The sequence below is a fragment of the Oncorhynchus clarkii genome, chromosome 18, assembly GCF_045791955.1.
Source record: "Oncorhynchus clarkii lewisi isolate Uvic-CL-2024 chromosome 18, UVic_Ocla_1.0, whole genome shotgun sequence".
Lineage (NCBI taxonomy): Eukaryota > Metazoa > Chordata > Actinopteri > Salmoniformes > Salmonidae > Oncorhynchus > Oncorhynchus clarkii.
In genome coordinates this window covers 44,748,000-44,760,713 of record NC_092164.1, presented here as the reverse complement: position 1 = coordinate 44,760,713, position 12,714 = coordinate 44,748,000, and the positions used below count along the sequence as shown (strand labels likewise).

At 41.2% G+C, this 12,714-nt stretch overlaps 1 protein-coding gene across 2 annotated transcripts in view; it reads right to left on the bottom strand.

Moving 5' to 3' along the window:
• The window catches only part of LOC139372662 (KH domain-containing, RNA-binding, signal transduction-associated protein 3-like), a 146,373-nt gene extending 143,965 nt beyond the window's left edge, over positions 1 to 2,408 (bottom strand). For both annotated transcript variants that reach the window (XM_071112441.1, XM_071112443.1), the window contains exon 1: positions 2,039 to 2,408. In XM_071112441.1, coding sequence (XP_070968542.1) covers positions 2,039 to 2,129 — 91 coding nt within the window. In that variant the 5' untranslated portion in view covers positions 2,130 to 2,408. The remainder of the gene's footprint in view (positions 1 to 2,038) is intronic.
• Between the last annotated feature and the right edge of the window lie 10,306 nt (positions 2,409 to 12,714).

Sequence of the window (12,714 nt, the reverse complement as noted above, 5' to 3'; positions counted from 1 at the left end):
TGTCCAAAAATGCCAAATATGGAATGGCCTGCCTACCCATGTGAGAGACGCAAACTCGGTCTCAACCTTTAAGTCTTTACTGAAGACTCATCTCTTCAGTGGGTCATATGATTGAGTGTAGTCTGGCCCAGGAGTGTGAAGGTGAACGGAAAGGCTCTGGAGCAACGAACCGCCCTTGCTGTCTCTGCCTGGCCGGTTCCCCTCTTTCCACTGTGATTCTCTGCCTCTAACCCTATTACAGGGGCTGAGTCACTGGCTTACTGGTGCTCTTTCATGCCGTCCCTAGGAGGGGTGCGTCACTTGAGTGGGTTGAGACACTGATGTGATCTTCCTGTCTGGGTTGGCACCCCCCCTTGGGTTGTGCCGTGGCGGAGATCTTTGTGGGCTATACTCGGCCTTGTCTCAGGATGGTAAGTTGGTGGTTGAAGATATCCCTCTAGTGGTGTGGGGGCTGTGCTTTGGCAAAGTGGGTGGGGTTATATCCTTCCTGTTTGGCACTGTCCGGGGGTATCATCGGATGGGGCCACAGTGTCTCCTGACCTCTCCTGTCTCAGCCTTTAGTATTTATGCTGCAGTAGTTTATGTGTCGGGGGCTGGGGGTCAGTTTGTTATATCTGGAGTACTTCTCCTGTCTTATCCGGTGTCCTGTGTGAATTTAAGTATGCTCTCTCTAATTCTCTCTTTCTCTCTTTCTTTCTCTCTCTTGGAGGACCTGAGCCCTAGGACCATGCCTCAGGACTACCTGGCATGATGACTCCTTGCTGTCCCCAGTCCACCTGGCCGTGCTGCTGCTCCAGTTTCAACTGTTCTGCCTGTGATTATTATTATTTTACCATGCTGGTCATTTATCAACATTTGAACATCTTGGCCATGTTCTGTTATAATCTTCACCCGGCACAGCCAGAAGAGGACTGGCCACCCCTCATAGCCTGGTTCCTCTCTAGGTTTCTTCCTAGGTTTTGGCCTTTCTAGGGAGTTTTTCCCAGCCACCGTGCTTCTACACCTGCATTTCTTGCTGTTTGGGGTTTTAGGCTAGGTTTCTGTACAGCACTTTGAGATATCAGCTGATGTACGAAGGGCTATATAAATACATTTGATTTGATTTGATTGGATACGTTTTCTTTCAAAGCTTAGCGAGGTATAGCCATTTTGCAAATATGATTTTGTTTCCTGAAATCCAGGCAGACAGCACTAGAGACTAAGCTCATTTACGAGTGCTATTTCAAGGATGTATTAGGATGCTATTCCAGTGCTCTTACCGCCAGAATGGATCCAAGGGAGTGCATCTGGAAGTATTTGCAAAATTCTGACAGCTTCAAAGCAAACGGTATGCTCGGCGCGCAGACGTCTCAGCAATGGATTCATTAAACAGTCTTCCATTCAAATCGCTGTGGAACACGCGCTTCCATCTGCTCAATTGCATTAGAATCAAGTCAAGTTCTTCAAAGGGGAAAACAAATCCAACGTATAAAGAGAATGTGTTGATTCCACTGTTAACATCATCATTTACACATGTCTCAGTGCTGGATGACTGAGCTACTTGGAGAAGCTCCTACATCGTTATCAGTTCATCATAGTAGTCGTATGCAAACATAGAGACGTGTAGTATTACCAAATACTGTAGGCCTACATTGTGTAAAAAGAGTGGTGTTTTACAATTATGATTGAACGTTTATTTATGTACAGGCTAACATAAATGCATGGCATTGTATAGCGTAGTCGCTGTCTGTATCATTCAACGTATCAGATGTATTCCAGACAGTTATTCATATGTTCAACTAATCAACAAGCCCTTAGTAGAATCAAATGTGCTGGTTCTGGAATACATTAAATAGCCTGTGTGCGGAGCTGGTCTGTATCATGGTCCATTTGGGACAGGACCTAATGAAAACGTTAAACATGTCTTTAAAGTGTAATAGTATGTCAAAGTGGCACCAACATAACCCAACCAACAACATAACTCAAACAGTATAGGTTAGTGCTCCAAGCTATACCGTAGAAACGTCCCATAATAAATAGGGATGTTTTCTTTTCTTACCTTGATCTAGTAATCGTAGAGAGTGATGAAACGTGGGGTCCAGTTTGTCCTTCTCCGCCATCAGCTCCGGTAAGTACTTTTCCGTATCCATCTCGTCCCGTGCCTTTGGTCCACGCCGTCCACAAAATGATTCAGAAGAGATACAATTCAAAAACCTCGCCTTATTCCCAACACCTGCCCTCACCGAAACTGTCCGCGGTAAATTCTTTTAAAAAATAAAATAAATGCGGCAATGTCATTTGCAGTCACTATAACAACATCGCATAAGTAGTTCAAAGCTGTAACATCGAACAAAAACTGTCTGTGCGCGGGTGTCTCTGGTAGAAATTCCGTTATCCCAGCGGTGTAGTAGCCTATGTGTTCACCGTGACCGTGCAGACCCCTCGCATGCAACACCGTCGAACTAGAGGCTCTCTGCTTTCTGTAAACAAGATCTTTGAAGATCCCCCGGAACGTCTCCAGTAGCAACGAGGGCTCATTCCAGCTCCTCTACTATTGGTTGCTGATCAGTGTGCAACCCAATGGAATGTAGTTGTTAAGGGGCGGGCGCTCGAGAGCGAGCGGAACAGTTGGAACTGTCCTTGGTGCTGATTCCGCGGCGCAAGGCTATGGGTTGTTAGATGTGACACGAGCCAGCAACGAGCTGAATTACATGAACATTAACAACAGTCTGTCTCATCAGATTGTTAAATTGTACAAAACAAATGTGCCAAATCCCAATAGCAAATCAATATGCACATACAGTGCGTTCGGAAGGTATACAGAACCCTTGACTTTTCCCACATTTTGTTATAGCCTTATTCTAAAATGGATGAAATAAAAACAAATCCTCATCAATCTACACACAATACCCCATAATGACGAAGCGAAAACTATTTGTTAGAAATTTGTTCAAATTTTAAAAATATATATATTTAAAAAGTTTATTAAAAAAATACCTTATTTATTTATATAAGGATTCTGACCCTTTGCTCTGAGACTCGAAATTGAGGTCAGGTGCATCCTGTTTCCACTGATAATCATTGAGCTGTTTCTACAACTTGATTGGAGTCCACCTGTGATAAATTCAATAGATTGAATACGATTTGAAAAGGCACACACCTGTCTATATAAGGTCCCACAGTTCCAAGTGCATGTAAGAGCAACAACCAAGCCATGAGGTTGAAGGAATTGTCTTTAGAACTCCGAGACAGGATTGTGTCGAGGCACAGATCTGGAGAAGGACACCAAAACATTTCTGCAGCATTGAAGGTCCCCAAGAACACAGTGGCCTTCATCGTTCTTAAATGGAAAAAGTTTGGAAACACCAAGACTCTTCTTAGAGCTGGTCGCCCGGCCAAATTGAGCAATCGGGGGAGAAGGGCCTTGGTCAGGGAGGTGACCAAGAACCCGATGGTCACTCTGACAGAGCTACAGACTTCCTATGTGGAGATGGGAGAACCATCTCCACAGCACTCCACCAATCAGGCCTTTATGGTAGAGTGGCCAGACGGAAGCCACTCCTCAGTAAAAGGCACATGACAGCCAGCATGGAGTTTGCCAAAAGGCACCTAAAGGACTCTCAGACCATGAGAAACAAGATTTTTTGGTCTGATGAAACCAAGATTAAACTATTTGGCCTGAATGCCAAGCATCATGTCTGGAGGAAACCTGGCACCATCCCTATGGTGAAGCATGGTGGTGGCAGCAGTATGCTGTGGGGATGTTTTTCAGCGGCAGAGACTGGGAGCCTAGTCAGGGTTGAAGGAAAGATGAACGGAGAAAAGTACAGAGAGATCCTTCATAAAAACCTGCTCCAGAGCACTCAAAACCTCAGACTGGGGTGAAGGTTAACCTTCCAACAGGACAACGACCCTAAGCACACAGCCAAAACAATGCAGGAGTTGCTTCAGGACAAGTCTCTGAATGTCCTTGAGTGGCCCAGCCAGAGCCCAGACTTGAACATCTCAGGAGAGACCTGAAAATATCTGAGCAGCGACGCACCTTATTTAAAAAATATATATATATATGCAAACATTTCTACAAACCTGTTTTTGATTTTTCATTATGGGGTATTGTGTGTAGATTGATGAGAAAAATAATGAGAAAAATAATAAATAATTTAAGCAATTTTGAATATTACTGTAATGTAACAAAATGTGGAAAAAGTCAAGGGGTCTGAATTTTTCCTGAATGCACTGTATATACCAATACCTTATATCAGTGTCCCATGTATTTTTTGGTGTAAATGTGTTATGCTACATACTGTACATAGGCACTCTTTGTTGTAGTTTCAACAGAACCGATTCTAGAAATGAGACATAGGAGAGTGCATTTAGGTACACTTTGAGAGTTGCATGTTATACAATGTGGGGGAAATAATAATTACTAAAAAGGTTCATTTGCAGCCTGGTCCCATAGACTAGATTTAACATACTAATGTAAATCCGGGACACTCAAATTAGTATGCTATGTTATGTTTGGCATGGTTGTAGAAGACAGATGGTTATTTGTCTAACAACCCAAAGGATGTGAGTTCAAATCTCATCACAGAAACTTTTCAACTACTAGCAACTACTTAGCATGTCAGCTATCCCTTCCCCTATCCCTAACCATTTTAGCTAACCCTAACCCTAACCCTTTTAGCTAACCCTAACCCTAACCTTAACCCTTTAACTTAACTCCTAAACTTAACCTTAACCCCTAGCCTAGCTAAAATTAGCCAGCTAGCTAACGTTAGCCACTTAGCCACTTAGCTGGAATTCTAAGCATATCTTATGTCTAGCAACCCAAAGGATGCAAGTTTATTGTCTTACCTCCCTTATCTTGCCTCATTTGCACACACTGTACAGTATATAGACTTTTCTATTGTGTTATTGACTGTATGTTTGTTTATTCCATGTGTAACTCTGTGTTGTTGTTTGTGTCGCACTGCTTCGCTTTATCTTGGCCAGGTCGCAGTTGTAAATGAGAACATGTTCTCAACTGGCCTACCTGGTTAAATAAATGTGAAATAAAATAAATAAATCAATAAAAAAATTCACGTCTCATCAGGGACAACTTTGCATTTGAGATAATTACCAACCTTTCAACTGCTAGCAACTACTTAGCATGTTAGCTAACCCTTCCCCTAACCCCTTTAGCTAACCCTTCCCCTAACCCTAACCCCTTTAGCTAACCCTTTCCCTAACCCTAACCTTAACCCTTTAAACTAACTCCTTAATAACTCCTAGAATTTGTGAAATATCATACGTTTTGCTAATTCGTAAAATATAGTACGTTTTGCAAATTTGTAACATATTATACTTTTCGCAAATTCATACATAAATTATAATATGAATTGTAATTCATAACATATCTTACATAATGGGTGATGGACATGCACAAATGTATACATACCATACGAAACGTAACATTTCATACTAACTGGAGTGGCTTGGATTTAGTTACAGAACAATATGAAACGATCTGAGACCAGGTTGTCATATGTCACATTCAAGCTGTGGGCTCTTTAAAAAACAACTCTTAACTGCTGGTCTTAACGAATTGGTTTAGCGTTTTGTCCTGACAGCAGATTCGGTCATCCACTTACAAATTCTCCCAACTGTCAAAACAATGTGAGCGATCATCTCTAATGGCTGACCATGGCTTGACAGGTAGCCGACGATGTCAACTTTTCTGTATGCCTCGGTTCTCTGTTGCAACATGTGGGCGATTCAGGAGGCTGCTGAGGGGAGAATAGCTCATAATAATGGCTGGAACGGAGTCAATGGAATGGCATCAAACATATGGAAACCATTCCACTAATTCCGCATCAACCATTACTACGAGCCCGTCCTCCCCATTTAAGGTGCCACCAACCACCTGTGGAATATTTTTTTTTTTACCATGGTTTAAAATGACAAACACGACTTTAACAGGGGAGGGGATGACTGCCATGCCTTTTGGCCATGAAGAGATTATAACACAATGCATCGCTTCTGTAGGGTGTTTCAATCTGATTTGAATCAGAGAAGATTGAACCACAACTACTTGAAACTAAATGGGCTTTTCTTCTCTGATTACCTTTATGAATGGATTGTTTTGATACAAGACTCCTCCGGTTCCTTTCACTTCAGACAACCATTCAATAGATCAGAGGAAGTCCATCCACCTTACTATATAGGTCACGCTGACTCTTTAAGAAAGTCCGTGCATTTATTATGCCATTAGTTGCATTTTCTCTACAAAACAACCAAACACAAACAACCAAAAATGTATCAACATGATCTATATTTTATTCAACTAGGCCTACGTGTTTTCTATGTTCTGCTCAATGTGTATTGCCCATATCACTACAGTTGTGTTGATAATGCAGGATCAGATTTAGGCCTGGATTGAATCAGACGTTTCATCACAGAATTAGTTCAAGTATCACGCGAGTCACTGTGTAGAAACGTATGGAATGTCTCGTGAATATTTGCTCATATCACAGAAACCCTCATCTATAATTGACTGATTGTATAAAATGAGGTACGAGTTTGACTTGAACACACAGGGAACCCACAGCAGCATATCAGCCCAGAAGTTGAGAAGTGTTTTTACAGAACGGATAGTCTACATAATTTACACTATGAAGGGATGAACAGGTGCTTCTAACGCAAGTAAAATCATTATTTCAGTGGGAGATGTGGTCAAAATAGAGGCTCCTGTCGATATGTGTGGAGGATGCAGAGGTATGCCCAAGGTGGGCGTTATATAGCACGTAGGATGATAAGAACAGATTATATAATGAAGATTACCAAAGGTTGAGAGAAGTATCTCTCCTCCTTCTCAATAACTTGGCTGAGATGCGACCCAGAAGCTATAAGCAGGGCTGGTTCAATGCTTTTGTATTTGTCCTCAACAAACTCTGATGTGAGCCTTTGTTTACTTACTCTGAAAGAACTGCTCGGGCGGTATATCATAGGTTTATATACAGTAGTTATAGGTAACAGCATGCTTAACATATTCTAATGTTGTATTCTGCAGTCAGTGCCATGTTCAGCTAACTGCACATCCTGACAATGATCCACATAGAAAAGGAAAGTATTTTTAAATGTCATACTTTATTTGGTATTTCATTTATATTTAATCAAGCTGATGCAAATGCTGGATACAGTCACAGTCCTACACAGTAGCATGTGATATGACATAACAATGCAGCTAATAGTGATATTTTGAATTCCCCTTCTCATCTCCAACCTCAGATATTAATCCTCACTGAAACCTTGCCCAGTAATTGTCCAGACACCTGTTTACGAATGTTTAGCTGTAAAGAAGAAAAAATAATATGTTATGAAACAGCTTACAATTTAATCTCTCTTTCATGGGCCATAAAAACAGGCTCAAATGGAGTAATCTCCTTTTCTGAAAAGAGGACTTATTCATACATATGCAGCCATCTGTTGCTCTTGGTCATCTTTGAAAAGAGTTGTCTCTAAACTAAACAAAGTATTGTTCTTCCTGCTCTACATCTGAACCAGCAACTAGCTCTCACAGTCTCAAGTCAGAATTAGACGTTCATCCATGTTTCTCAAACATCAACTCCACAATTTTAAGGTCAGGGTTAAGTTTAATCATTCACCCCCGAAATCTTAATGTGAAGGCATTAACTCTGAATGGTTAAGGTAAGAGTTAAGGTTTGGGATAGGCTAAAAAGCAAATGTCTCAAAATCAACTTTCTATTGCTGGATTTGAACTTGCAACCTTTGGAATCACATGCTTACGACCATCGCCATCCACAAGATATTAGCAAAACCAAAACCTAGTTGAAGGTAACAGCGCTCACTGTTGCCCCTAGAGGCCGGTATCCACGTCATCTCCAGATGTCCTCAGACCTGGATGGACGTTGAACACTGACTTGTATCACTGGTGACCTGGCTGGAACCAGAGACAAACATCTCTTCCAGCAATGTTGTTATTTAACAGAGTGACAAAGTGAAAACATGTTTTTAGAAATTTTAGCAAATTTATTGAAAATTAAATACAGAAATATCTAATTTACATAAGTACTCACCCATATAGACACAATACCCCATTATGACAAAGTGAAAACATGTTTTTAGAAATTTTAGCAAATTTATTGAAAATGAAATACAGAAATACCTCATTGACATAAGTACTCACACTCCTGAGTCAATACTTTGTAGAAACACCTTTGAGTCAGTCGTCTTGGGTATATCTGTATCAGCTTTGCACAATATTGTGTGTAGATGGGTGAAGAAAAAAAATATTGAATTCAGGCTGTAACAACAAAATGTGGAATAAGTCAAGGGGTATGAATACTTTCTGTATGTGAAAGAAAGTACATAAAAAAAATATCTAAACACTTTTAATTCTGCATGACAGTGTTTCTTCTCATTATAGTCACAGAATGATGCTTTTTTTTTGCATGAAAAACAAAAGATACAGTTGAGTTAACTCAACCATCTGTTATAATTAAGAACAAAGACAATGACACAAAAACCAACTCACACTTCGGTACTCAAAGAAAAGTACCTCTTATAAACTTTATAGGGCTTGACAAACAGATAAACCGAGATGAAGAAGAAAAACAAGACACTTTCCCAACTGTAAAAAAAACACACGAAAAAAACACTTTGCCAAATGTCAGCTTTCAATTTCCCCATACTAAACTAAACTCACCTGCTCGGCTTCTAGAGGGAATAGCTGTGTTGTCACCTCTGGACTGATTATGCCGTGATGTGTCTTGGGGCTGATGGGTGGGCAGTCTGCCTAACGTCTCACATCACAGACCTAATATGCAATGTGTTAATGTCTTCCACTGATGTTATATGCAGTGTGATTCTCTATCAGTTCTCTCTTTCTCTTCCACAGGTTTTCCCTGCCATCAATCATCTCCCTGATTGATTGGCAATTTCACAACATTTACAGAGGTAGCGTTAGTGCGTATGTGTGTGTTTGGTGGTGATCAGCTGCTATTTTTAAAGTGACAACACTGCCTCCTATTGAAAATATGTATCAGCACAATAGTAAAACCCTGTACTCTGTTTACTGTATTCTACTCTCAGCCCAACAGGCAGAATCATAAGGACACAACACTCAATGACATACATTTCATTTAAATTCCATCAAGCCAAAATATGGAAAAAACGAATCTCTGATGATCATTAAATTCAAACGTAATAGCCTGTTCAATACTTTAAGATGCTCAAGAGAGCTCAAGAAATGTTCACAGTAGCATGGCGTCATGTAATAGCCCCTAAATAAGACTCTCATTTCAGAACCAAGAACTACACGGATGCTTACAATCACTATCTCTGTGCTAAGAAGTGTTCTGTTTCTGCTGTGATCATGGACCCTGGTCAAAAGTAGTGCAGTATATAGGGAATAGGGTGCCATTTGGGAAGCAACCTCAGCATATGTTGGTTTGCTGGCAGCTATAGCCAGCACTGTATCGCCACACCTTTTATTCAAAGTTCAAGCTGTGCATCAGAGTTACTTTACCCATAGGGCTTTACCCACAATTGGCCCAGACACACCTAGACTGTGCAACGTCTGTTCTGACCTCTTCCTTCAAAGAGATTTTTGTTAGATGTCTCAAACACCACAAAGTGAAGGACACCTTGGAGCAGTCACTCAATGGCGTGCATACATCCACTAAACAGGTCTTCAATACAATGATACTGCAAGCATCAATCAGGTGCATTGATGAGCTCTGTGTCCCCTGGCTATGAAGAGACTGTTCTCTTTTGGAAGTGTGTGTGTGTGTGTGTGTGTGTGTGTGTGTGTGTGTGTGTGTGTGTGTGTGCGTGTGTGTGTGTGTGTGTGTGTGTGTGTGTGTGTGTGTGTGTGTGTGTGACAGAAGCCTAATGAGAGGCTGTCAGCCCAACACAGGTAAACAAATCAATGGCACCAGGCAGGAGAGAACCCAAGGTTGACCCACCCACACACACACAGACACACACACACACAGTATAGGGAACAGGGTGTACTTTTGTACATGGCATGTGGCTACCACCGAGACATTTACCAGGAAAAACAAATGTATTATTCAATCAGTGGACACCTGGTCAACAGCTGTAATTATCATCAGTACTTTAACCCGACCACCTACTGTCCACAGGGGATTCTCAGCCTCACAATATTGCTTTCAACAGGTCCAGACAGCATGCATTTTAATTAAGTTCATGCAAAGATGAACCTGTATCTGTGAAGGATAGACATGCCTGCCTCCGCATGTTGTACTTTCTATTTCTGTAAGCCTCACCTACAGTAGGTGTTGTTCTGCATAACATTTCTCCTACACAGGATACTGGCTGTGTCTATACTGACTCGCTGACTAACATGTCTCTGCATGTCTCTGCATGTCTGTTTATTGGGAGCATCAGAAGAACAGTGTCTGCATCCCATAGCAGCAGGAAGTAGGGGTGCTGAGGGTGCTGCAGCACCCCCTGAAAGATCTGGATTAACATGTATATATTAATTCAAAAGGTTGTGCAGGGGCCTTTGCTAGTATTAGCGGACAGATATAGACGTCTGCAGCGTGGGCAAAAACATTTTTTCAGCCTCTCTGCTTTGGCAAAAAAGGTAGCTGTATAATTAAGAACAGTATCTTGCAGGATTCAGTAGTTGTAATTGTAAGAGTTGTTGCCTTGTCCCTTTCTGTGTGATTGTCATTATAATGGGATCCAGAAAGAACAAAACCCTGTCCTCAAAAACATACATCAAAAGGTGCGAAGTTATGGGCAAAGACACAAAACAACCACATCAATTGAAATATTTTTCTTGGTCAAATAATATGGGAAACAACCACTTTTTGTGCAGTATTAATTTACCATCCTTACAAACCACTTAATGTAAATGTACGTTACTCTTTATAGGCTGGTCATCTAGGTTTGTACCTGTAGACTTTCCATCACCATGAAGAAAAACAATGATCAATACAGTAATTGAGAACATTGAGACATCAAATTGTTTGTGATGAGGCAATGACGTAGCTCAGTTGGTAAAGCATGGCGCTTGCAGCACTAGGGTTGTGGGTTTGATTCTCACGGGGAAAACGTATGCTACTGTAAGTTGCTCAGGATAACCTAGTAAAATTAAAGAATAGACCATTTCTGTTTCCACATAGAAATTTGTTGCATTTGCAAAGTATTTTAAGAAACTGGAAAACAAATATCAAGCAAGTATTTGTATATTGTATTATCAGATTAACGGTTGTGTACAGATAATTATCACACTCAAATTACAAATGCTGGTGAACACTCACACAAAATGTTCACAACAGTAGTGCGCTGGGCCTTTGCTAGTCCTGTATTAGCAGACCAATGTAGACATCTTCAGGTAAGGCATTTTGTTTTCTTTCTGCACCCCCACCCCCAAACTACTTCCCGCAGCTATGTCGATTCCCTATAGAGGACACTAACCTATGGGAAACAGGTGCACTATATAGGGAATAAGGTGCCAAATGGGACGCAAACAATGTCTCCCATCGTACAAGACAGGCCAACTGAGAGCAGCCAAGTCAGTCAGTGAGCTAATAGGCATACCGTCCCAACGTAGTTAGTAGACCTACAGTACAGACATGGTTAGTAGACCTACAGACATGGTTAGTAGACCTACAGACATGGTTAGTAGACCTGCAGTACAGACATGGTTAGTAGAACTACAGTACAGACATGGTTAGTAGACCTACAGTACAGACATGGTTAGTAGACCTTCAGTACAGACATGGTTAGTAGACCTACAGTACAGACATGGTTAGTAGACCTACAGTACAGACATGGTTAGTAGACCTTCAGTACAGACATGGTTAGTAGACCTACAGTACAGACATGGTTAGTAGACCTACAGTACAGACATGGTTAGTAGACCTTCAGTACAGACATGGTTAGTAGACCTACAGTACAGACATGGTTAGTAGAACTACAGTACAGACATGGTTAGTAGACCTACAGTACAGACATGGTTAGTAGGCCTACAGTACAGACATGGTTAGTAGACCTTCAGTACAGACATGGTTAGTAGGCCTACAGTACAGACATGGTTAGTAGACCTACAGTACAGACATGGTTAGTAGACCTACAGACATGGCTAGTAGACCTACAGTACAGACATGGTTAGTATACCTACAGTACAGACATGGTTAGTAGACCTTCAGTACAGACATGGTTAGTAGAACTACAGTACAGACATGGTTAGTATACCTACAGACATGGCTAGTAGACCTACAGTACAGACATGGTTAGTAGACCTTCAGTACAGACATGGTTAGTAGACCTACAGTACAGACATGCTTAGTAGAACTACAGTACAGACATGGTTAGTAGACCTACAGACATGGTTAGTAGACCTACAGTACAGACATGGTTAGTAGACCTACAGACATGGTTAGCAGAGCTACCGTACAGACATGGTTAGTAGACCTACAGTACAGACATGGTTAGTAGACCTACAGACATGGTTAGTAGACCTACAGTACAGACATGGTTATTAGACCTATAGACATGGTTAGTAGACCAACAGACATGGTTAGCAGAGCTACCGTACAGACATGGTTAGTAGACCTACAGTACAGACATGGTTAGTAGACCTACAGTACAGACATGGTTATTAGACCTATAGACATGGTTAGTAGACCAACAGACATGGTTAGCAGAGCTACAGTACAGACATGGTTAGTAGACCTACAGTACAGACATGGTTAGTAGACC